This window comes from Leptonychotes weddellii, chromosome 11 (genome assembly GCF_054177405.1).
Source record: "Leptonychotes weddellii isolate Sample4059 chromosome 11, ASM5417740v2, whole genome shotgun sequence".
NCBI classification, from domain to species: Eukaryota; Metazoa; Chordata; class Mammalia; order Carnivora; family Phocidae; genus Leptonychotes; species Leptonychotes weddellii.
Genome location: NC_138379.1, coordinates 13,181,756 through 13,209,412, shown reverse-complemented (window position 1 = coordinate 13,209,412; position 27,657 = coordinate 13,181,756). Strand labels below are relative to the sequence as shown.

The window sequence follows — 27,657 nt, the reverse complement described above, 5'->3', positions numbered from 1 at the left end:
TACTGGTACGTAAAGATCACCAAGATACACGGTAAAGTACAGAAAGCAAAGTGTAGAAAGAAGAGTGTATAACATGTTACCATCCGGGTTAAACAGAAGATGGAAAAACATACATTTGCATTGCCTATATATATATATACACACACACACACACACACACATACAATATCCTTGAAAGGATACACAAGAAACTGCTAATTGTGGTTGCCTCTGGGGAGGAGTGGCCTATAGCTGAGAGCAGAGTTGGGAAACTTTTTACTGTCTATTATTTTATAGTCCAAAATTTTTTGAATGGTGAATGTATTTCAGATTATAATTTAAAAAAAAAAGCAAAGTAAACAATATAAACAAAATAACTGGAAATAAATTGTGGCAAAGAAGATTTGGGCCAGAAATCTGGAGATGAGCAAGCAAACCTGGTATTCAATAAAGGAAAAAGTAGATTGCAGTTGATTCCCAGAAGAGTTAAAGAAAAGATTATTGAACATGTGGCTTATAAGCACTTAGAAAGAAAGAAATGATTGCTACTGTGGTTTCACTAAGATCAGGACATGAAAAGTTAACCTCATTTTCATGGTCTGATAAGGATACCAAGACTGGCATATCGGGAAACACCACAGACAGAGAATATCTTGATTATTTTAAGGCATCTGACAAATTCTTACAATACCTTGCAGATAAGATTAAGAGGGAAAAAAAAAAATGTGGGCTTCAGTTGTGAACACCAGGCCAGGGTGCTAATTCAGGAACCAAAGTTGACACAAGAGGAAGTCCACAGCAACATCACACAAGGCCCAGTACAATATCCTAACTGATCAACCATTTTTCCTAGTAAACCAAAGGAAGAGAGAGAAAGTGTATTTATCAAATTAGTAGGTGATGTAAGACTGAGAGAAAAGGACTGAATCCAAAGTTCAAAAAGACATTGAGAGGGAGGAGCTAGGAAGTGCAACTGATACTATTAAGATAAAATTTAACAGGAGCAAATCCAAACCTGTTTTGGTTTTTAAAAGATTCAAACTGCACAAATAAACAGAATGGTAGAGCCTCGATTTCTTAATAATCATCTAGGAATTTGAAGTGACCGAAACTGAATAGTGGCTTCAGGAAAAGCTGCTGAAATCTCAGGCTGAATTAACACTGTCCAAACCACCACTGTGCTATGTACTGGACAGCTCCCATCTGGAGTTTTCTATTCTGTTCTGGTCCCCCAAAGTCAAACGGGAAGGTGAACAGAACTGTCAAGGATTTGGAAACCAGATTAGTAAAAGGAATCTCAGGAAGGAAGTCTGGCCTGAGAAGAAATATTCAAAGGGAAATGACAATTTATCTTCAAACATCTGAGAACCATCAGAAGAGGTATCATTAGACATATTCTATGGAGATTCAGAGGTAGAACCAGGACCAACGGGAGGAAATAACAGCAAGGGAACAATAACAGAAGCTTATCAGTGAAAGATCAGGCCATCTCACCAGATAGTGTGACCTATCACTTTAAGTATTTAAGCAGAGGCTAAACTGCCACTTCTAGGAATGTGCAAGTCCTTCATTAGATAGAAATTGAAATAAGTTGTCTAAAATGCTGTGATGGGAGACACCTGGGTGGTACAGTTGGTTAAGCATCCAAATCTTAGTTTTGGCTCAGGTCATGATCTCAGGGTCCTGGCATCGAGCCTCGCACTGGTCTCCACACTCAGCGTGGAGTCTATTTGAGATTCTCTCTCTCTCCCTCTCCCTCTGCCCCTCTCGCTCATGCTGTCTCTCTCTCTCTCTTAAATAAACAAAATATTTGAAAAATAAAATAAAATAAAATGCTGTGATGAACAACTGGGATATGGGATTGCAGACTTCAAACATATGTTTGTAAATTAAATACTGACCATGTCATTCACTTTGTTCCATCCAGCTCTGGATTAATAAATGAGTTTAACATCACCACAGTCTTTCCTCAAGGGGCACAAGGGCTAGCTCTCAGTTCCTATACTCCCTTCTCTTTCCCTGCTTCTCAGTTCCACTTAAACATTGAGGCTTAGGACAATTAGCTACTAGTTGGTGAACTCCCCAGAAGAGAGACACCTTCATCTTTGTGTCCATCTTGGCATTGCTCCTAGCACCGCAGTTACCATGGGTCACTGCTCAGGGTGGGTGCTTAAAACATGTCTGCTGAATTACTGATGGTGAGCTGCAGAAATGGTACCGGGAAATCAGCTGCTCAACAAGATGATGAAAACTCCAGTACTCCATGGGTTTCTGAGTTCAGGCTCACCAGTAAGAAATACCCCCTCCACCAGTACCAGCTCCACTTTGACTTACCATTACTGATTTCAGGGAGGTCAAACTTAGTGAAGTCCCACCACTGGAGCCGGTAGGTAGTATTGGCAATGTTACTGGCCACAGCAGACTGTCCATCACCAATCACTGCCCCTGGTGGGGGAGAAGACAAAGAGAGCACAGTATAGTCTTTATCCACGTTTCCTCTGCAAACATAAAACAACATGTACTGGGATTAGCAGGAGAGGGGGAAGAGGAAGAACCATCTGCCAAGTCCCCATCTCAAAGAGAAACCAAACATACCTCAAGAACAATTCTACCAGAAACATAATCCCATTCACCGGCCCCTCCCACGATTATTTAACATTTCCTTAGTGCCAACAATGTGGCAGGTACCGTATATGTCCTGTCTGGTAGACTCTCAGTCTAAAGAGACAGATGAGTTTTCATAAAAATGCGTGTGGCAGTCGGGGGGAGTGAAAAATGGGAGGACAACATTAACACAGAAAAGCCACAAAGAAAAGCATTTCATTCCTGGATGTCTTTGTAGTAAGCAACACTCTTTGGGAGAAAGCATCTCCTCCTTTGTATACAACCTTCTTCCAAATAAAACATCTCAAAAGGAGGTTTCCTCCAGGGAAGAGGCAGCCAGTATATAGCTGACTGGATAGATAGAGACAGTAAAGAACAAATGAAGTCATGTTTGTTAATTTCTTCTGGACCCCTGGCATGTAACACAGCAGAAATTTATGAGTCTGGCTTTTCAGTATCAGAATATTTTTATTAAGGCAATATTTTACAAACCCCTCCCCTTCCCGCCCCATGAGAACTTCCTTGAATCTGGATTCACTTGAAACATCTCACGGTTTAACTTTCCCTGAGATATACACTTCTGCATGACATTTTTTTCCTTGGTAACCAATTAAATAAAAAATGGATTTTTTTTTTAACAGGGTGACACTTTAATTTGCAGTTGTATTTCATTTACATGAACATGTCATTTCCTCCTCCTCCTTCCGAGGTGCATTTCATACACAACCACCCTTTTGATCAGACAGAGCCAAACCCTCTTGGGAGAATAGAACACTGTTGTATGCTAGACAACCTAAATGGTATTCTCTGCTGCAAATCACCTACTTCAAGAAACTGAACTTGTTAGAACTTACTAGCCTTGGAACAATGGACAATTTTATACCTAGATTCTTCAGTATCACAATCTTCCTCCTCTGCATATCATTACAAAAGGGTCCTGTCATCGGTTTCCCACCCACCCCCCACCCCCCAGCTTTTGGTGAGCTGCATTTATTGCTCTGCCATTCCTGGTCTTTCCCTATTCTTTCCTCAAATGGTCAAGAGAGGTTGTTCAGAGAGAAAATGTCCTCCATACAAGCCAGAAAAGTACTCTTCTCCAGTTGCAGCAAGTTATTACATGAGAAGACTCTCTTCAACATTAGTTTATTGATGGTGTCCTTGTCCCAGTTTCAATTTGTAAAGAAAGGTGAAACAGTTCATTTCCAAGATGATAATACTGCTAAGATTATATATTCTCAATATGGGTAATATTGCCCCCATGGGGGCGAAAACTGGCTCATGGGGAAATCTTAGTGCAATCACTAGCTCGCCTCCAATACACTGTAGTATATGACAGATACACAGCCTATCTATGATATTAAAATTTCATGGGAGGGGGGATGATTAGGGAAAAAATGTCTACGAAATCTCCTTAGGAGGGTAATAATTACATAAAGGTTGAGGAATATGGTTCTAGATAAACCAATACCCCCACCACAATTTATTCTTTAAAATCTTACAGATTCAAAGACATAGACCCAAATGGTCATGATCTCCCTGAAGGCCTGAGAATTATAGCATTTGGGGGTGCTGTCAACGAGCCCACTGACCTCAAACTCCTACTGAGGGTCCTGTGGCATATCACTCAATGAAGTAAATAAATATATGTTCTTAATAATTTTAACCTTTATAGAATATTCTATAATAATTACACCTGACTTGGGAACTTTTGCTGAGCAATTCCTGGGTCATGAGGAGGGTAAGCTACATATAGGACTTTCTTAATAGGAACATTTTATTTTTTTAGGCCCCTTTGATAATGAAAATCATTTTTTAGTTCTAAGGTCTACCACATCGCTGGAAAGAATTACTCAGTTTCACTCTGATCCAGGCTCAACATCACTGAGCTTATGAAGTGTTCCCCTGGCTTGTTTATCTAGATAGTTGACATCTCCCTCTGACCACCAGTCTTTCTCACACCATTGTAGTTCCTTATCATGTCCTCCAACTTTTAACAGAAAAGCATAAAACACAAAATAATAAAAGGTCAGTTGATTTCTCAGTTGATGAATGAAATGCTAGCTGCTAAAAAAGAGTAGGAAATAAACTGAAGAAACAAACCCCGTACTCTCGGAGCTTAAAATCTGGGGGAGAAGATGGGAGCTACAATCAGGAAAACAGTTAAGGAAAATACCAGATGCTTTAAGAGTGCTGTGGATCTGCAACTGGGAACACAACGATTAAGATTCCAAACCCCCAGCTCCAGAAGCTCCTGTACCATCCATGCCTCCAGAAATGTTTTCTGGAGAACAGCTGTGCAATGTAATAAACACGGATGGGTAGCACTGTGTGGAAGGGATTGGGGAGGTGTTCTCTGCCAACGGTGCCAGAGCGCTGAGGAGAAATGGAGCCTGGCACCAGGGAGTCGATTTTCAGTGCCGTGTAAACATAGATTAGGAAGCAAAAGATGCCAGCAACAGATTAGCGTATTGTCACCAGGTTCTCTTCTGCAAGAGCCGCAAGCCAGCTGAGCCTGTCTCTCGGAAACATCAGGAATAAAAAGTATCACCCTATTAAAAAGCCCCAACCATTTAGTAGGCCTCTGGCCACTAAGCTGAAGGTATAGGAAATGTGCCAGAATGAATCAATGGACTAAGCTACAAGGTATTTACATAGGAGGCACTTAGCCTCAGAAGCCAAATCCTGAGAGACGGCTGAGGGATTTCTGAGGCCTCAAGGTTTTCTCAGTAATGATCGGATGGAACAAGCTAGACTCAGGGTTTTTCAACCTCCGCTACTGATATTTGGGGCCAGAAAATTCTTTGTTTAAGGCGTGGGTTGGTCTTGGGCTTTTGGAGGATGTTTAGCAAAATCCCTGGCCTCTGCCCACTAGATGCCAGTGGCACACTACCCCCTCACCCAGTTATGACAACCAAAATTGTTTCCAAACATTTGCCAAATGGTCCCTGGGGACCAAAATCATCCCTGGTTAGAAAACTCCAAGCGAAATAAATATAGCCTACATTTTAACTCCAAGATAGGTGCTCTTAGGAAGTACCACTACTAGAATTCCCACTGCTAACAGCATGCAAACTCTTAGTGATACTGATTTTGGAAAGACACTAATCAAAGGCATAGCATTATACAAATATTCCCTTAGCAAACTTAGTTTCCCATTTCTGTCATGGGTATGCTTTTCCTCTATGGGTACAGCTCTGTATAATCAACAAGTCATAGATAAAGGTCCTTTTATAGAGACTGGTGCAAATTATGTGCCACAGCCCAGAGACAGATGCAAATTATGTGCCACAGCCAAGAGACAGATGCATTTAGTTTTAGAATTAAGGTCAAATGTCAAGGCCCTAGACTCTTGAGTAACTTTCTCCTTGAAAAACAGCCTAGGCCAAGACACATCACATTCTGGGCCACAAAACCCACTATAACACATTTAAAAGAATAGAAATCATACAAAGTATGCTGCCAGATGACAGGGAATTAAACTAGAAATTAGTAGCAAAAAAATAACTGGAAAATCCCCAAATACTTGGAGATTAAGCAACACACTTTAAATAACACATGGCTCAAAGAAGACATCTCAAGAAAAAATTTAAAATATTTTGAACTAAATGAAGATGAAAATACAACTTATTAAAATTTGTTGGATGCAATAAAAACAGTGCTTAGAAGGAAATGTACTGCACTGAATGTATCTATTAGAAAAGAAGATCTAAAATCAATAATTTAAGCTTCCACCTTAGGAAATAAGAAAAAGAAGAGCAAATTCAAAAAAATTCAACGTAAGAAAAAAAAATAAAAATTAGAGAAGAAATCAATGAAACCGAAAACAGGAAATCAACAGAAAAAAATTAATAAAACCATTTAAGCTTCCACCTTAGGAAATAAGAAAAAGAAGAGCAAATTCAAAAAAATTCAACGTAGGAAAAAAAAATAAAAATTAGAGAAGAAATCAATGAAACCGAAAACAGGAAATCAACAGAAAAAAATTAATAAAACCAAAAGCCAGTTCTTTAGAAGGATCAATATAATTGATAAACCTCTAGCCAAGCTAACTGAAGAAAAAAGAAGACACAAATTATCAATATAAGAAATAAAAGAGGGGCCATCACCACTGATGTGTGGACACTAGAAGAATAATAAAAGACTACTATGAACAATCTGATAATCTAGAAGAAATGGACCAATTCCTTGAAAGACACAGTCTCCCAAATTTACACAAGAAGAAATAGATAACCTGAGTAGGCCTATATCTATTAAGTTGAATTAATCATTAATAACCTCCCCAAACAGAGGGTGCCTAGGTGGCTCAGTTGGTTAAGCAACTCTTGATTTTGGCCCATGTCATGATCTCAGGGTCATGAGATGGAGCCCTGCAATGGGCTCTGTGCTTAGCAGGGAGTCTGCTTGAGATTCTCTCTCTTCCTCTCCCTCTGCCTCCTCTGCCCCCCTCTAAAAATAAATAAATGAATACTTAAAAAAAACAAAAAAAACAAAACCCAAAACCTCCCCAAACAGAAAGCACGAGGCCCAAGTGGGTTCACTGGTAAATTCTATCAAACATCTAAGGAAGAAATTACATGAAATCTCTACAATTTCTTACAGAAAACACAAGTGGGACTACTTCCTAACTTACTTTATAAGGCCAGTATTGCCCCAACACCAAGACCAGACCAAGACACTGAAGAAAGGAAAACTATAGACTAATCTCTCAGAAGCAAAAATCCTCACCAAAATATTAGCAAGTCAAATCCAGTAATGTATTTTAAAAATTATATGCTATGACCAAGTGGGATTTATCCCAGGTATTCAGGGCTGGTTCAACATTTGAAGATCAATAAATATAATCCAGTACATCAGTGGGATAAAGAAGAAAAATCATATAATCATACCAATAGATGCAGAAAAAGCATGTGACAAAGTCCAATACCTACTCACGATAAAAACTGTCAGGAAACTAGGAAGAGAGGAGAACTATCTCAACTGGATAGAAAATGTCTACAAAAACGCTACAGCTAACATCATACTTAATGATCAGAAACTATATGATTTTCCCTTAAGACTAGAACAAGCAAGGATGTTTCCTCTCACTACTCCTCTTCATCATTTACTGTAAGTCCTACCTAATGCAGTAAGAAAAGTAAATAAGAAGAAACAAAACTTGGAGAGAAAGAAACAAAACATTAGAGAGGAAGAAATAAAACTGTCTTTGTTCGCAGATGACATGTTTGTCTATGTGGAAAATCCCATAGAATAATAAAAGTAACTCCTGGAACTATTAAGCAATTATATCAAGATTGTAGGATACAAAAAGTTAATAGCTTTCCTATATACCAGCAATGACAGATGAATAACTGGAATAGGAATTAGAAGTTAAAAATACAATGCCATTTACATTAGACCAAAAAAAAAAGAGAGAGAGAGAAATATTTAGGTATAAATCTAACAAAATATGTATAAGAGCTATATGATGAAAACTACAAAACTCCAATGAAAGCAATCACAAAAGATCTCCAATATTTACTGGAGAGATATTCCATGTTCATGGATAGGAAGACTAAATACTGTTAAGAGGTCAATTCTTCCTAACTGGATCTATAGATTCAATGCAATCCCAATCAAAATTCCAGAACATTACTTTATGAATACTGACAAATTCTAAAATTTATCTAGAAAGGCAAAAGATCCAGAATAGCCAACACAGTATGCAAGGAAAGAACAAAGTTGGAGGACTGACACTACCTGACTTTAAGACTTACTATGAAGCTACAGTGATGAAGATGGTGTGGCACTGGCAAAAGAATAGACAAATAGATCAATGGAGCAGAACAAAAAGCCCAGAAATAAACCCAAACAAAAAAAGTCAACTGATCTTTGACAAAGGCGCAACAGCAATTCAACAGAGAAAGACAGTCTTTTCAACAAATGGTGCACACGCAAAAATATGAATCTAAATACAAACCTTGTACTTCTCATAAAAATGGGCTCATCACAGACCTGGATGTAAAACACAAAACTGTAACATTCTCAGGAGCTAATACAGGAGAAAATCTAGGTGACCTTGGGTATGGCAAAGACTTCTCTACCAAAAGCACAATCTATGAAAGAAAAAATCGACAAAGTTGACTTCATTAAAATTAAAAGCTTCCGCTCAGTGAAAGACACTATGAAAAAGAGAATGAAAAGCCGAGCCACAGACCAGTAGAAAAATCTTTGCAAAACATTTATCTAATAAAGGACTGGTATCTAAAATATACAAAGAACTCTTAAAACTCAACAATAACAACCTGATTTGAAAACTGGCAAAAAAATCTGAACAGATACCTCACCAAAGAAGATTAACAGATGGTAAATAAGCATATGAAAAGATGCTCAACATCGTTTCTCATTAGGGAGCTGCAAAATAAAATAACAAGGAGAAACTACTATACACTTATTAGAACGGCTAAAATACAAAACAATGATCACACCAAATGGTGAAGAGGATACAAAACAACAGGAACTCTCATTCCTTGCTGGTGGGAATGCAATGGTACAGTGACTTTGGAAGACAGTTTGGCAGTTTCTTTGCAAACTAAACATACTCTTCACCATATGATCCAGCAATCATGTTCCTTGGTATTTACTCAAATCAGTTGAAAGCATATGTCACACAAAAACCTACACACAGATGTTTATAGCAGCTTTATTCATAACTGCCAAAACTTGAAAGCAACCGAGATGTCCTTTAATAGAAGAATAGATAAATAAACTGTGGTACAACCATACAGTGGAATATTATTCAGCTCTAAAAAGAAACAAGCTATCAAGCCATGAAAAGACATGGAGGAAATTTAAGTAAAAGAAGCAAAAAGCTATATATGGTATGATTCTAACTATGTCATTCTAGAAAAGCCAAAAACTATGGACAAAGTAAAAATATCAGTGGTTGCCAGCAGTTTGCCAGGGAGAGAGGGAGGTATAGTTGTAGCATCAAAAGAGATGTTTGAGGGGTGCCTGGGTGGCTCAGTTGCTTAAGCGACTGCCTTCGGCTCAGGTCATGATCCTGGAGTCCCGGGATCGAGTCCCGCATCGGGCTCCCTGTTCGGCGGGGAGTCTGCTTTGCCCTCTGACCCTATCCCCTCTCATGTGTTCTCTCTCATTCTCTCTCTCTCAAATAAATAAATAAAATCTTTAAAAAAAAAAAAAAAAAGAGATGTTTGAGGGCAGTGAAACTATTTTGTAGGATACTATGATGGTGGATATATGTCATCATACATTTGCCAAAACCCATAAGTTTCACACTTAATGTTAACTATGGACTTTGGGTGATAACAGTGTGTCAGTGTTGGTTTGTGGATTATATATAACAAATGTACCATTTTGGAGAAGGATGATGATGGTGGGGGTGGCCTATGGGTATGTGTGTGGGAGGAGGTATATGGGAACTCTATACTTTCCGCTCAATTTTTTTGTAGACCTAAGACTGCTCTTAAAAAAAAAAAAAAAAAAAAAAGAAGGCGGCTATTAATTAAGAAATAAAAACAGAGAGAAAGACATAAAGAGCCCCAGACTCTCGCTCATGTTATAGGAGATAGTGGAAAGAGCAGTTGTCTATAAGTCACAGCAGCTCACTCTCTATCATATGACCACAGAGTCTTTCCCTGGAGCCTCAGAGCAAAAGAGTAAATAAGGATGATTCTAACAAGAGACAAAACAAGGGGAAAAAGAAACTTAAATCCAGCGATCCTGGCCAACCACCAGAGAACAGCAGCAAAACCAAGCTGCCAAGTCTCATTCTCTCAGTCAGGTCTTCAACTTGTCGGCTGGAAGCCTCGGGAATGTGTCTAGGGATAAAATCTTAATAATCATGACAGTCACGTGGTAGATGAGCTCTACCAAACCTGATAGCCTGCATGCCTCTCTCTGCCTCTGCTTCTCTGACTCCTCTGTTCTGTTGCTTGGAAAGGAGAATTAGAAACCTTTTTTCAAAAACAGCTTTTAGCCTCTCTCCAAGAGAGAGCAGGAAAGTGAAGAGTATGATTCAACAGTACAGTGAAAATACGGAACAATGGGAATCATTAGCAAATGTATCAGAGAAGCTAATTTGGGAGGGTAAAAAAGGGCAAGTTACAAAGAAGGAAACTATTAAATTATGTTTCAGTCCTATAAAATTGTTCCATTTGAGGCTGCCTCATTCAAAATGGCCATCTCTGAATGTGCTGCTACTGGGAAGATAGAATAAGAATGGGGCTGGGGGCCAAAGACTCATCAGCCTGGAAACACAATTACTATCCTTCTGCTTAGCTGTGATATGAAGTCAAGAACCAGCTTGCTAATTGGTCAATAGAACGGAGACCAGAAACTCCAGGGCAGGTCCAACCGCACAATTTATCAACTCTTCAAAATTCTTTTTAGAAAGCCAGTCACAAAAGACCACATATTGTATGATTCCATTTACATGAAATGTCTAGAATAGGCAAAGCTATAAAGACAAAAAGTAGATTAGTGGTTGCCTAGGGCTGGAGGAGGCAGGGGAAGGGAAGGGGGAAGGGAGAAGTGACTGCTAATGGGTATGGGAATGTGATAAAAATGTTCAGAAATCAACAGATAGTGGCAATGGTTGCAGAACTGTGAATATATTAAAAACCACTGAACTTTAAATAGGTGAACAATATGGTATGTGAGTTATATCTCAACAAGGCTTTTTTTTTTTAAAGATTTTATTTTTTATTTTTTATTTTTTATTTGTCAGAGAGAGAGAGTGTGGCAGGCAGAGGAAAAAGCAGACTTCCCACTGAGCAAGGAGCCAGATGTGGGGCTCAATCCCAGGACCCCGGGATCATGACCAAGCCAGAAGGCAGACGCCTAACCAAATGTCATCCAGGCATCCCTCTCAATAAGGCTTTTATTAAAAAATACTACTCAATATAAACTTTGGTCAATTTGGGAAGCAAAATATGGCATCCCATTTCTGGGATCCCTTTGCATATCTTTAATAATTTCAAGTACTGGTGAGTATCTTTCGTTTACTGGCTCACTGTATTTTTTTAGTGTGTACTGTGCCTACCTACATCTTCCATGCATTTTTATGTTTGGTTAAGTTTTTTCTTGCAGACTGTCTAAGCTCTTTGTAAATTAATAAACTGGTTTCTATGAAAAGTAATTTTTCTTAGAGCAATACAACATGGGATTATTTGGACATAAAAAGCATTCTTCCTAAGTATATACTGAATGGCATCCTACAAAGAACACTTATTCTTGTTTCCAGAAAGCTTCATTCAAATGCAGTCTTTAAATCTGCTTTAAGAAGAAAATATAACTAAGCACTTTGTCATACTCACTTTGTCGCCTTATCACCATTTAAAAAAATCTCATCTGAGACCACAGTCAATTATTCTATAGCCTGGGGACCTGGAAAGAGGCCCTGGTGGCAGATAACAAGACTTCCTCCAAGGGTAGAAGTCTCTTATTCCCATTTACAGTTTTGACACTGAAGAAAATGACCAAACTATATATAGTTTCTTTAAAAATTAAAACTTTATGAGATGTAATCCACATACTGTACAATTCACCTACTTAAAGTATACAATGCAAGGGGTTTTAGTATATTCACACCAATGTGCAACCATTATCAAAACCAATTTTTTACAATGACTATCACTACTATTTGATTTCAGGACATTTTCATCCTCCTCCTGCCCCCATACCTTACCTATTAGCAGTCACTCCCCTCCGTGGCCCACTCTTTCCCTCCTAGCCCAAGGCAACCACTATTTTCTGTCTCTATAGTTTTGCCTTCCCTGGATATTTCACTTAAATAGAAACATACGACAGGTGACTGTGTCTGGCTTCTTTCATTTAGCACCATATTTACAAAGTTCATCCATGTTGTAGCATGTATCAGTACTTCACCCTTTTTTACGGCCAAAGAATGTTCCATTGTATAATCGTTTTTATTTATAGAAAACACACTGCATGGGGCGCCTGGGTGGCTCAGCTGGTTAAGCGACTGCCTTCGGCTCAGGTCATGATCCTGGAGTCCCTGGATGAGTCCCGCATCGGGCTCCCTGCTCAGCAGGGAGTCTGCTTCTCCCTCTCCCACTCCCCGTTTGTGTTCCCTCTCTCGCTGTGTCTTTCTCTGTCAAATAAATAAATAAAATCTTAAAAAAAAAAAAAAAAGAAAGAAAACACACTGCATGGAACCTAGCAATCATAAAACTGAGGGAAACAGAACTATTTCCTGTGGAAGGAAAAAGTACGTGTTTTTTTTTTTTTATTAAAGATTTTATTTATTTGCGAGAGGGAGGGAGGAAGGGGGAGAGAGAGAGAGAGAGAGAGAGAACCAGCAGAGGGAGAGGCAGAGGGAGAAACAGGTTCCCCGATGAGCAGGGAGCCAGACACAGGGCTCAATCCCAGGACCCAGGGATCATGACCTGAGCTGAAGACAGACGCTTAACCGACTGAGCCACCCAGGCGCCTCAAAAAGTAGGTTTTTAAAGAGGTTTTCAGGTTTTCAATTCTGAGTATATTACCTACAGCTGAAACCAAGTCTTCACTTTTTCCTGAGGCTAAAATAAAAGATAAGAGGAGTATTAGGGGGACATCATTTTCTGTAAAAACAAAAATAAAACCATGAACAGGTATCACGTAGATGTCTATAATTCTGACAGAGGAAATGTTCTGGGTAAGGTATGTGTTCTATCAGATTTAAGCTGTTTAATAACTGCTCTAACTGGTCACTTAAATTGATCAAGATAAATCATTATACAATATAAATTTGAAATGTATTTAACATAAACCAAAGCGTAAACGGGTAAACATTTTATAGATACAGATATCAATGACTATACATGCTCTTAGCAGGAACTGGGCCCCTAAATCAACAGAATTTTATTGTCCAATGAACTCCTAAAGGCTCTAAAAGTTCCAGCCCCAAAGAACAAGGGTAGCATTAGCCCATACATAAATCATGAACTTTAGGGGCAGATCAGAAAAAGATAAGGCAATGTCTTCTTGTTGAGGTCAAAGGCATTGGATGAAGCCAACAAAACAACAAATCATAGTCTGAGAACTCAACAAGGAAATTAGCAAGGCCTGGAATACAGAAGGAAGGGAAAAGAAATAGCTATGAACTATTTCTACATATCATCATAGCTTCACCAAAAATTTTCTCAAAATAACAATTCAAACTAGGATTATGTGACCACAGCAGAGTAAGTTTTATAACACACCAAGAGAGGAAGAGGTATTAATCTTATATTCATTAGGGCCAGAGCAATGGATAGAGCCTTCCTTTCCAGAGCAAGTAATACAAAAAATCTGGTACTAATTTCTTAAAAAACTGTGACAAAAAGCACCTAACATAAATTTACCATCTTAACTATTTGTAAGTGTTCAGTAGTGTTTAGTAGTTTAACTAGTTCAGCAGCGTTAAGTATATTCGCACTGTTGTGAAACCAATCTCTGAAACTTTTTCATCTTGCAAATATGAAATTCCATACCGATTAAACAACTCCCCTTCCTGTCGCCTCCCCCTGCCCCCTGCCCTGGCCCTCAGTAACCAAAATTCTACTTTGTTTTATGAATTCAACTACTTTAGATACCTGTTTGAGTGGAAGCATGCAGTAATGGCCTTAGTTTTTAGCATGCACTTGAAAGTAGAGATACATTAACTAGATACCATGCACCCAAAGTCATCCACAGACAAGGTATGAAATCAGGATCATACTCAAATCTACAGGAAGCAGTTAGTTCTGATGGGAGAAGGTAACCTCTAGGCTGGGCATGGCCATTTTCCCTTAAAAAGCCATTCAGAGGGGTCAAATAGATCAGAACTAGATCAGAATAGATTCAGAAAGGCTCAAAGGTGGTGGAGTTGCCATAAGGATACTTCTGCTTTCTAATCCAGGGATCACCAGTGATTCAATCACATTGCCTTGAATGTACCAGTGTCATCTGGAGTTCAGCAGTATATTCCACCCTAAAGCAAAGACAGTAAGCTGCACTTCACCAGGTCCTCACTCCTTCCTTCCAACATATTAAAACCCAGGATTAATCTTTTTTTTTTTTTTAAGATTTTATTTATTTATTTGACAGAGAGAGACACAGTGAGAGAGGGAACACAAGCAGGGGGAGAGGGAGAGGGAGAAGCAGGCTTCCCGCCCAGCAGGGAGCCCAATGTGGGGCTCGATCCCAAGACCCTGGGATCACGACCTGAGGTGAAGGCAGACGCCTAACAACTGTGCCACCCAGGTGCCCCCAGGATTAATCTTGACTGTTGGCAGGGCGACTGGTACCTCTTAGCTCTCTAAAGTCAAGCTAAGATGCTCCTGTGTGGGTAGATGAAGAGGCTGAGGCCCATTTTCATCACCATTCTGTAGACCTGCCTTTCTTCAATATATATGTCCTAATGAAGCAATTATCTAACACTTACACTAATGATGTAATTGGGACAAGTAATTATGAAAGCAGAACATCCATTTTCAAAGAAATGAATATCATTACCTTTCTTCCACCCACAAACATTATTTAAGACAAAAACAAATAACCCCACAAGAACACATGCTACTAAAAGATTACCAGGAACAACATTCTAAAACAGAGTTTAGGAGAAATGAAGAAAAAACCCCAACAACCCCCAAAGAAAAACAAAAGTTAAAAATCCAACATTCACTCCCACCAGGCAGGATTTCCTCAAAGCCTCTACCTGTGACGGAAGATATACAGGGGGTAAGAGTAGTAAGAACTACTCGGCCTCCACTTCCACACACCCCACAACCTGGCACTCACTACAGGACCTGGCCACCTCTGCTGCTGGGAGGACACTGGCTTCGGCAGGTCCGTGAGAGAAGCCAGGAAAGAAGTCGGGGAGGCTGCCATCCTCACTGTTGCACAATAGAGCTGCTCAAAGGGTTGCTCAGCAGCAAGAGGATGGGCAGAGAGAGGGGGGAGGGCAGGAGAAGGACTGAGGGAGAAAGAGGTGAAAGAGAAAGGTGAACAGAGCATATGATTGACTCAAACACTGAATGGCTCTCACCAATCACTTGTCTTAAATTGCTGAGACTTCTGCAGCTTTTATTGTTTGGTGGAAGCACAAGTGAGCAGAATTGGACCAGAGGGTCCTGGGCTTGTCAGCAGCAGGAGGGAAACGACCTTTAATGCTGCAAAGAGGATGCAGATTTCAAAAGCCTAAAATCTGCAATGAAGGGAAATGGAAATGTGCTGAACGTGGGTTTGACTGGCAGCTTTGCTCATCTGTCGATCACAGGGTAATAAACACTGCGAGATGGCAGAAATGAAGATAAATGCTTTCAGCAGCGCCATTCCCCACCCGCCCCTCCTCTTCCACCCCCACTCAGCACATGACAAGAGTTAAAGCAAGAAAATAAATCAGCTTCTTAACCAACTCTTTTGTTAAAACTTTCCTTACAGGCCACCTACACGTGAATTATTGCTCTATGAGCCTACATTCTCATTAGGGAGCCCAGTTTGTAAAGGGTGAAAAGCTCCTGTCAAATCACACCTGTACATTTTAGGGTACAGCATTACCCAGCTGAGTCAGTCCGGGCCAACGTGTAAGAAGGAGGCCAGGGCGATTCTCTGAGGGGAAGGCAAATTCCCCCCTCCCCCCGCCGGCAATGAAGTTCTCTAATCCAAAACCTGGCTCACTCAGTTTAGAGGAGACTTTGGAGCGCCAAGGGCAGCATGTTGTCACTTTACCGCAACCACTGCCACATTACTATTGAGCCAGGGACAGAAAGGCTAAGCTCCGAGGGCTAACAAAGAAGCCCCTGGGGCTTGGCGGTCAGAGGTAAAGTCAATGAGAAAGTGGACTACAGAGTAGAACACTCAGTCCTGAGCATCAGCTTCACATTCACTTTGGAATGAGAGAAACCTTTAAAAGGGGAACGATCTTACAGGTTTCCCACGAGTAGGTCCAAGGGAAGTATCGTGTATTTTGGGACTTGTGACATTGAAATAAAGCATCCAGCCGACCTGGTTTTTGTAACAAGACTTGGGTTTTTTAAGTAAGATGAAAAGGACAGCAATTCCTAATGCTTGTGGCAACTGCTTGTAAGAAGATGGTTGGAATTTTGTAAAAAATTACATCTTGATTCTGCTAAAAGAGGGCCTAGCAAAAATCTTAGCAACTAGATCATTTAAGACATTTGAAAAGACACTCTGCTCTACTGGCTCAGCCAGGCTATTTTCCTCTAGATCCTGAAATCCTGGGAAAAGATTTCAGACCTTTGTTTTAAAGAACAGGCACCAAGTAGTAGAAAGTCTGGAGCAAAAATAAGTGGGAGAAAGTGTGGTGACTGGGTCTGTTTCAAACCACAAACTGCTCAGAAGCTCGAGTAGTCCCCAGAGTCATGCATATGCTGTGGGATCCTAGGAGATGAACACTTGTCACATGAAGATAGCGAATTTGAAATAGTTTCTAATTAAAATCCACTGTTCAGACATTAATATCAGGCACAAAGTGGAAAAGCATTATTAACAAGCCCCATATTGAGACACAGCTAAAAGGATGTACCTGGAAGCTAAACAATAAATCCAGATTAGCCTTTCTAGCCTGTAAAATCTCAATAAAATCTTATCTCCTCCTGTAAACTTTTCTGAATTAGAGAGAAATCCCTGCCCACACAATACTGGCCATTTTCATAACGTAAAACATTTGTCACCTTTTAGGTTACCTGGCTGTTAAGTACATAAAGTTTGCTCCCAGTTCAAGTGTTTATAACTCTGTACACTTAGCCTCTATTTTCAGTTGGAACTGCATGCTTTTTCCTTTTTTTTTTTTAGGGGTGCTGCAGAGGGAGAGGGAGAAAGAAAATCTTAAGCAGGCTGCATGCCCATCACAGAGCCCAACGTAGGGCTGGATCTCATGACCCTTAGCTGAAACCAAGAGTTGGATGCTTAACCAACTGAGACACCTGGGCGCCTCTCCTTCTTTTTTAAGATGACAGAAGGGGTCAACTTTTTACTCACATTTGAAAGACTGTGCAGTCATGGGACTTAGCATATTGTCATTCATATAGCAAACACGAAATATACAAGGGTGAAGAACATTGATGGGAACTGCAAGGAATGTCATTGCCAGACTTATAAACTGCTCTTTCTACAAGTGAGAAAACACATCCTAGTCAGTCTTTACTGCTTATATCTATTATGGGGACAGGCTGAATTATAAAGAACCAAATCACATGTGAAGGGAATTTGCAGTCCAGTATATACATGCAAGAATGGAACTAAGCAACCACAGTTTGCAAAAAGAGCTTGTCTTTAATTGTAAATAAACCTAAACATCCATCAAGAAGAGAACAGTTAGGGGCACTTGGGTGGCTCAGTCAGTTAAGCATCTGCCTTCGGCTCAGGTCATGATCCCCGGGTCCTGGGATCAAACCCTATGTCGGGCTCCCTGCTTAGCTGGCAGTCTGCTTCTGCTCCCTTTCCTCTTCCCCCCTGCTTGTGCTCACACACTCTCTCAAATAAATAAAATCTTAAAAAAAAAAGTTAGACTATAGTCAACCACACTATGGAACACCACACAGCCATTAAAAAAAAGTCTGCAAGTACTGACATAGAAAGATATCCTTGATCTATCATTCTGCAGGATCTCACCTCTATTAAAAAACAAAATGGAGAAAACTATATGGGTGAGTAAATACACGCATGTATTTGATTGTGCATAGAAAAAAATTTTGAAAGATACATTCCTAATCAACAAGGAATAAAATGAAGAGACGCTTAAACTTTTTACAGTGCATATTTTGATAGTATCTTAATTATTTACAATGAACCTGTATTATTTTACGGATTTTAAAAGGGCAAGAAGAGTGATGAGTTACCTTTATAATGATCTATTAAAAAGTTATACTTTTTGCTATTTAATATCCCCAAATTTAACACATACATTTATCTGTTCCACGAAGCTAACTAGTTGAAGGACTGAGAAAATTTCCTTGGTCCTGGGTTTGCAATAAGTTTCACAAATCACGAGTTTCCCATTTTCACTGAGTGTCTGTCAGAATGGTGCCCTGAGACGCTCTTCATCTAAGAAGTTAGGTCTTTGTTAGTCAAATAATCTGTGCTATGTGACTAAAAAGGAGCCAGCACAATTCCATCTCTGGGTGAATATCTTAGAGATAATGCCACACATATACACAAGGAGAAATGTTTAAAAAGTTTGAGGCATGCTGTAATAGTAAAAATCTAGAAAACTTAATGTTCATCAGTAAGGGAATAGATCAGAAAACGCGTGTAAGTGAATATTAAAATATTATGTAACAATTAAAAAGAACAAATCAATCAAACTGTGTCAATGTGGATTGATAAAAACATAATACTGAATTTCAAAAGTTATAAAATGATACATGCGGTATGATACCATTTATATAAATACAACTCTTAAAACACAAAACAGGGGCACATGGGTGGCTCAGTTGGTTAAGCATCCAGCTCTTGATTTTGGCTCAGGTCACAATCTCATGGTCCTCAGATCGAGCCCTACATCAGGCTCCTAGCTCGGCACAGAGTCAGCTTGGGGTTCTCTCCTTCTCCCTCTGCCCCTTCCCTCTCCCCCTGCTCGCACTCTCCCTCTCTCTCTAAATAAATAAAAAATCTTTTTTAAAAAACTACACAAAACAATGATATTTTACTAATATATTAAGTTATAGGGGCGCCTGGGTGGCCCCTATAAGTTAAGTTAAGCATCTGGCTCTTGGTTTCAGTCCAGGTCATGATCTCAGGTTCATGAGATCTAGCGTGGAGCTGGGCTCCATGCTCAGTGCAGAGTCTGCTTGAGACTCTCCCTCTCCCATTGCCCCTCCCTACCCCTGCACTTGCACCCTGTCTCTCTCTCAAATCTTAAAAAAAAAGTTATAAAAGATGGACTGCAATTATTTAAACCAAATTGATGATAGGACTTGACTCTATGTAGAGCAGGAAATATAATTAAGAAGTCAAAGGGAACTTCAACTTTATCTGCAATGATTTTATTTTATTTTTTTTTAAAGATTTTATTTAGTTATTTGACAGAGAGAGACAGCCAGAGAGAGGACACAAGCAGGGTAAGTGGGAGAGAGAGAAGCAGGCTTCCCGCCAAGCAGGGAGCCCGATGCGGGGCTCGATCCCAGGACCCCAGGATCATGACCTGAGCCGAAGGCAGACGCTTAACGACTGAGCCACCCAGGCGCCCCTGCAATGATTTTATTTTTAAAAATTGAGGCAAACAGGGCAAACTGGTTAACAACTCTTAAATCTCAGCTGTGGGCGAACAAATGCTTGTTATATACATACGTGCCTGTATATATGTGTTATGCATTTCTGTAGTGTTAAAGTGTCTCATTATTGAAAGGAGGAAATGGATAGGAAGGGAGGAGATAAGCAAGAAGCAAGCAACTAGGGACACAAAAGAAAGACCTTTAAATGCTTTCCCACAATCTTAATCCTTGTCCAACAAGGTATGGGCGAGGCAGTAATTGGCTGAAATGAAATAGTTTGGGATATGGAGCCCCACAAAATTCCAAAGGTGGGCAGAAGTGGCTACATTTCATTTGCCTGGAAATCCTGACATAAAAGATTTTGCCCACAGAAACATGTCCTGAGGGTGCCTGGGTGGCTCAGTCGTTAAGCGTCTGCCTTCGGCTCAGGTCATGATCCCAGGGTCCTGGGATCGAGTCCCACATCGGGCTCCCTGCTCAGCGGGAAGCCTGCTTCTCCCTCTCCCACTCCCCATGCTTGTGTTCCCTCTCTTGCTGTGTCTCTCTCTGTCAAATAAATAAATAAAATCTTAAAAAAAAAAAAAAAGAAACATGTCCTGAGTCTAGATGAATCAGGTTTCTACCATGCAAAGCCTAAGCTACTACACCGGTGAAACAATCCAGTAGGCAGCTATGAATGGCAGATGGTCACACAAACTTTGTACCCCACCAAAGTGGAGACTCCAAGGCCTGGGTACGTACCAGGAACAGTCTGTCTGCAGCAATGAAATGTACAAACAGATGCCCAGGCCCAAGCTTTTCTCTTAGATACCATCTTGATGCCTTCTAACATTTTACCTTGAAGACAATAAAGGTTTACTTTTAATGCCAGGTTAGATAAATTTCTGAAAAGGGCCTGTGGCAAAATTTTAGTTTTAAAAAGAGGGAAAAGCAGAAGGAGATTAAGATCTGTTTTAGTCTTATCTTTTCTGCCAGAACTGCTTATATGCATTTCTCAGAAACACTGGACCTGCCATAACACTTCTGGGACGCCTGCAAGCCAATGCTCATGGTGGTGCACACACCTTTTTTAGGACTCTGTTGCTCGTCATCATAAAGAAAGCGTAATAAGATGCTAACTTCTCGGGGCGCCTGGGTGGCTCAGTCGGTTGAGCAGCTGCCTTCAGCCCCACATCGGGCTCCCTGCTCAGTGGAGAGCCTGCTTCTCCCTCTCCCTCTGCCTGCCTCTCTGCCTACTTGTGCTTTCTCTCTCTCTCTGTCAAATAAATAAATAAAATCTTAAAAAAAACCAAAACACAACTTTAAAAAAAAAAAAAAGATGCTAACTTCTCTATAAGGCCCTTGGGGTATGAGTAATATCATGAAATAATTTGCAGTTAACACTAAGCCATGGGCTCTTGTCCCTTACAAAATTATCTACCTTCCCTTCTACTCTTCTTGCTCCAATCCATCTTTCAATGCCAGATTATTTTTAAAAGCAGAGTTTTGACTGTGTCGCTCAGCTGTTCAAAAAGCTTTAATGGCTCCTCATTGCCTAAATCGAGCAAGATTCCTTGGTTTGCTATTCAAGGCCCTCAACATCCTGTCTGTCACCTACCTTTCTGTGCTTATCTCCCATTGTTTGTTATTCGTATCATTTTGGAAATACGTTTTTTGTTGTTGTTGTTTTTTAAGATTTTATTTATTTGCAAGAGAGACAATGAGAGACAGAGAGCATGAGAGGGAGGAGGGTCAGAGGGAGAAGCAGACTCCCTGCTGAGCAGGGAGCCTGATGTGGGACTCGATCCCGGGACTCCAGGATCATGACCTGAGCCGAAGGCAGTCGCTTAACCAACTGAGCCACCCAGGCGCCCCGGAAATACGTTTTAAATATATCCCCACTTTGACACTTTTGCTCACACTGTTCCTACTATGTAGATTCCTTCCTCTCTCCTCTAATAAATGTTTACTAAAATCTCCCAATCCCCTAGCCCTACTCAAGGACTCTTTTAATCCCTTTTTCTGGGATGCCTTCTCTGATCTCACTAACCTGATATGATTGTCTCTTTGGAAGCCCTAAGCATTTTGCTTAATCTCTCTTATTCTGACATATTCCTTCTGCTCACCTCCTGCCCTCCTGTCCAGGCTGGACTCTCTGCCATTATTCACTCCATTTGAGGATAGGTACAAAATTCAGTCCACCAGAGGTTCAACTCAAAATCTACACACCAACCACACTTGTTCTGTACTCACTCAAAACCTTCCCTGAACCTGAATCCCCACAGTACATTGTAAATGGATTTTTTTGAGGGGAAGGACACATACAATTCTCTCATCTTAGATGAAATATCTTGATGCTCTGTCACAGAAGGCATACAGTAACTCCATATTAAATATAGACACAAATGGTTACTTGAACATGTGTGACTCTCACTACTATCTTAAGTCCCTCTGAGAGATTTAAGCACCTCTCATTGTAGCCTACAGAGCACCTTGCACAAAGCATAGTTGCAACTCAATTTGTTGACTTGAAGCCAAAATACCTTTGCCTTTGAGAAATATCCACTCCACCAGCAGAAGGACACTTCCAGAATTCCTAAAATCCCTTTTGTTTTATTGCTAAAACTCTAGGAAAGCACCCAACCTCTGGAAACCTACGAAGTATAGTAGTCAGGGCACTAAGAAATTGATGGTTACATGCAGAGGACACACTCCAAGAATTTACTTCCTTCATAACTGCAGCCAAAGCAAAGCAATGATGGGCAGATTTTTGACTGCAAGTTGGTATAATGTTAAAAAGTTTCTGCCTCTGGCTTCTGGAAGATCCAAGCTGGGAGCAGGCGGTCCCCTTTGTCTGACTCTGCAAGGCTCTTGCCTTAAGGCCAACAGGATTAGCACAGCCATTTCATGCTCTGAAAAGTCAGAAAAGGAGAGATGGGGAGCTTTTCACTCGAGGAAATGCCTAGTAGTCAGAGATGGTTCTGTTTTTGTTCAAAAGATAAGCAGGGATGCTGAGGTTAAAAAGCAAAATTTCCAACAATGCTTAATGAAAGGTTTGGAGACAATGTACAGAATTAGGCAATGAGATAAATTCCAAGAAGAGAGGAGCAGGTGCCAGAGCAAAAATGCAGCAGAGAATCAGCACTAGATGTTTTCATGCATTCAAAAATTTCCATGTATTTAAAATGTCATCAGGACGCCCTGTGAGCACAGACTTGATGCAGCAATTAGGGATGCAGGCTTATTCCTCTCGGCACAAAATACCCACAAATAAGCTCCTGGTATAAAAGTCAAAAGAAAGCAGAAAGAAAAGCTTTACCATAAAAAACTGAGCAGTTGCTACATTCTCTTAGTTTAACAGATAATGAACTACAGACCCTCTTATGAAGAGAAAAACTAAACTCAAATACTGTATTCAAAGATACAGAGCCTGCAGAGCCCAAGGTGGAGTTTAAATCTGGGGTCTACAGATGGGGCTTCAAGAGGTCAAAAAACCACTAAAATAGCAAATAAAATTGTGTCTGTACAGTATTATATTAATTGTGTATTCTGTTTTCTAGATTTTATGGTGCTTTGACATCTTGGTTGCCTTGCCCACTGAGGAACTGCCCCTCCCTGGGCCAGCTAATTCCTAGAGATAGCAAACAACTTGCCTACAAGCATGCAAACCAACCGAGCCCATTCTGATAACCCCTTTCCATACTGACAACCACTTTCTTTATCAAACTCTCACACAGCAAACTGGTATTTCCTCTGTCCTAAGCCACCCCAGGCCCATGTATGGACAACCAGGGACCACCTCACAGCTCAGAGCCTGACAAAATTATTCAGGCTATCTAATCCTAAGCTTACTCAGCACATCTGCTCTGCCTCATCCATTCCTTCTGAAAACCCCAAGAAGGGCGCTAGCTCATACTTTCTCCTCCCCTCCTTCTGCCTCCTGATTGACCACGATACTTCCCCACGTGGCCCTGCACAGTATGGCGTGTCCCTTTACTCCAGGAATTTTAAGTAACAAACTATCTTTCTTTTAATGGCAATGGTCTCCGTATCTGTTGGCCTTATCATACCTGAATAAAACCAAAATCCTGGGTACACTTTAATACAGCTACGTGTATACCTTTTATTCTGAGAGGAGAGTCCAAGCTTTAAACATACATTCTCACAGAGTTCACTGTCCTCTAAAAGATTAAGAACTAGTGACTTAAGTGTTTCAGGTCACACTGGAGCTCTAGTTCAGTGGAAGAGGACATATCACAGATGAAGCCTTTCTAGGGCATGTGTAAAGCCAGGAGGTTGTTCTTCAAGTGCCAAGAAAAAGGGAAATTGCAGAGGGCTGTGTTTATTTTCTGTTTTTCTTGGCTCTTTGCAGTGCAGGCGATCATAAGGCAAGGGAGTATAAAGGGAGAAGGTTCATAAATCCCTGAAGTGGTGATGGTGGTGATAAAATTAGCATTTCTCTCAAATAATACAAAACTTGTGAAATGCTTAAACATCCACAGGGTTTACTGGGAGATTAGGGATTGTCTACGTTATGTTCTATAAAACGACTAGCACACTGTGCCAATCAACAACAGTGTCACTAGCAAAGAGATAAAGCCTTGGCCTTCAACCTCACTAAGGCTGACAAAGATAGAGAGATTTTTTAGACCAAAGTACAGAGTCTTGAGACATGCCCAGAATAAAGAGCAATGATCTCAAAACAGAAAGCTTTTTGATGGTTAAGTGAGGACTGAATATTAAACAGATATCTATCAAATATAGCACTGTGGAAAATGTATATAAAACGGTAATAAGATGTCCTTCTTCCTTGCTTGGAGCCTATAATCCATTTGGAGAGATAAGACTTACATCAAAAACATCACAAACAAGAAAAGACAACGTGTCTAATGAGTAGTACAGACAACTAGAGCCACAGCTGCTTAGGAGGGGCCACTGGGCTTGGGGAGGGGAGATCTGGAAAACTTAGGGTGGAAACAGGAGCTGGGCTTAAAGGAAGGAGTGACAGGATTTGGAAATTAGGAGAGGAGAAGAAAAGGGTTCAGGGTGGAAAGAGGCTACTGCTCAAGGCAATTCAGGTTTCAAGGGCTAGTATCAGTTCTGTGGAAGCAAAGGCTCATATAAAGAAGAATATAAAAGTCAGGCTGAAAAAAAGACAAGGAATTTGTCATCTGTGCAGCAGGAAATAGAAATCCTTTGAAATTTTTGAGTAAGGGAATTACAAAGTGGATAGCTTTTAAATTTTAATTTTTATCAAAGCACTACATACACATAATTTTAACAGTTAGAGTATTACAAGACTAATAAAGTCAAGTAGCAGCCTCTTGCCCCTTCCTCTCCCCTGATTCCTGCTCTCCAGAAGCAATTACTTTTCAAATCTTTCAGCTGTTTTTCTTCTGATAATTAACTGTCATATTTCTACTGTCACTAAATTTTCCATTTCGGCTATTACGTACCGGCTTCCTATGATGGGAGATGATTTCTCCCACCCTCTTTCCTCCCCCATCCATCCAAAATAGCTACAACACATTTTTAGGTTAAATAATGTTAATTATTTACAGTACTAAGACTACATAAATGTTCACAGCATACAGGAATAGTAAACTTGTATTTCCTTTCACATAGTTTTGTTTCTTCTGCACGAGAAAGGCTCTTGTCACTACTCATCTCCCTCTCTTCCCTTTCTCTTTATACAATGAGCATGTATTTTTTTCTAATTCCTTCACTGTCATTTTAGAGGGGATTTAGGAGAGGGTGGAGATATACACAGGTGTTCATTCCTTCATGTTTACCAGAAGTCTGGTCACATTTTATGGAAGACTACTCTGGCAAGTATTTCAGAGGTAGGACAACAATAAGCAGGGTGCCACCAGTTAACAGAATCAGGGTTAGAACAGTGAGACAAGAAAGGAAGGAACAATGAGGGATTCCATCAGGGATGAACCATCTGAACACGGCAGGAGAACAGAATATGGCAGAGCTGGTAAGAAGTAAGAATCCAGGGGCTCCTGGGTGGCTCAGTTGGTTAAGCGTCTGCCTCCGGCTCAGGTCATGATCCCAGGGTCCTGGGATAGAGCCCTGCACTGGGCTCCCAGCTCAGCGGAGAGCCTGCTTCTCCCTCTCTCTCTGCCCCACCCCCTGGCTCATGCGTGCTCTCTCTCTTGCTCTCTATCTCAAATAAATAAATAAAATCTTTAAAAAAAAATCCATAAAAACTCACAAGCCTAGCACCTGGGGTCAAGAAGAATGTTGGCGGCATTAGCAAAAGCAGGGAGGGGGAGAACATTATAAAAAAGAAAGTTTGGTTTTTGACACATTAAATAGAGATGGCAGGGCGCATGGGTGGCTCAGTCGTTAAGCGTCTGCCTTCAGCTCAGGTCATGATCGCAGGGTCCTGGGATCGAGCCCCGCATCGGGCTCCCTGCTCACCGGGAAGCCTGCTTCTCCCTCTCCCACTCCCCCTGCTTGTGTTCCTGCTCTCGCTGTCTCTCTCTATGTCAAATAAATAAAATCTTAAAATAAAATAAAAAATAAAAATAAATAGAGGATGGCTGTGGGCCATCCAAAGTGAAAAGAATTTATTAAAATGTCTTGAGTTATTGGAGCGCCTGGGTGGCTCAGTCAATTAAGCATCTGCCTTCAGCTCAGGTCATGATCTCAGGGTCCTGGGATTGAGCCCCGCATTGGGCTCCCTGCTCAGCAGAAAGCCTGCTTCTCCCTCTCCCTCTGCCGCACCCCACCCCTGCCCCCCACTCGTGCTCTCTCTCTCAAATAAATAAATAAAATCTTTAAAAAAAAAAAAAAGAAAACCAAATATAAATCACAGTGATGAGTTATATCAGAATGCAAGGTATGGATATTAGATGACTCTAACTTTAAAAAATGTTGCTATATATGGCTATGTCTTACTCTTAGATTTATTTTACTGTCAAGAAAACTTATCTTCACATTGTACTTAGGGTGTACAGTTTTACAGTATTTTTCCTGTCTTTTCATTTTGTGTACATATTTTCTCTCTCCTGCTAGGTTATTAGTTCCCAAGTCAGGAACCTTGTTGGGTTGGTTTTTTTTTTCATATTTCAAGTCCCCAGTGCTTCTGCCATAGCTTATTTTGCTGTAATGCAAGGATTATATTCCTAAGACATTCAAACTAATAAGAAAAATCCTGTTATAAAAAAAATGGTTTCATTGTGGGGAGGAAGGGTTAGGAGCTAGAGAGTTTAACATACACCCAAATCTATTACCTGGGGCACTTTAAATTAAAATATATTACAGCTGTATGTGTAGAAGTACAAAACCTAAACCAACTAAATCTAACATTTGATTCCATCTTCCTTTTCCTTCCAAGGGATGCAGGAGCTTTCTTGGTTTGTGTAACTACCAGCACATACTGCTTCCTGCGCAGTCTTCTCACCTTTGCCACCCATCGTTCTCACAGCTCACAGACCACTCTCAGAAGGCAGCACTGGTTTTCAGCCAACATGCCTTCATTCAACAAATGTCTGAGGGCTTCCTATGTACTTCTCACCATCCTGTGACCCGAGGGTAGAGCACTAATGTTTTTCCTAAGTGAACTGCATGTTTAAGGTTTGGGATCAAATTCCGGTTCCCTAATTAATTGATGCAATTTAAGCTGTAAAAATTTGCACTTTCATTAAGTTCTTATACGTTGGTATCACTCAATGCATATTATTAAATTCACTAAAAGCTCACAAAACCCTTTCTCTCTGCTGTACTAAGGTGATTTTAGAGCTGCTTCAAATTCTTGGGACAGATATTTGAAGAACATATAGTTAGGCTGAGTGAAGCAGTTTTTTAAGATTTCCTCTTTACTTTGGTTCTACTGATCTGCTCTCAACTTCATCTATAAGAATATGGATGATCTCTTACCTTT

General features: G+C 40.3%; 1 protein-coding gene across 12 annotated transcripts in view; it reads right to left on the bottom strand.

Annotated features, from left to right (window-relative positions):
* AMBRA1 (autophagy and beclin 1 regulator 1) overlaps positions 1-27,657 on the bottom strand; it is a 173,004-nt gene that overhangs the window by 38,321 nt on the left and 107,026 nt on the right. For all 12 annotated transcript variants that reach the window (XR_014138574.1, XM_081798173.1, XM_081798172.1 and 9 more), the window contains one exon: positions 2,314-2,424. Coding sequence is in view for 11 of the 12 variants with exons in the window: in XM_081798173.1 (XP_081654299.1) it covers positions 2,314-2,424 (111 nt within the window). In the remaining variant the exon portion in view is untranslated. The remainder of the gene's footprint in view (positions 1-2,313; positions 2,425-27,657) is intronic.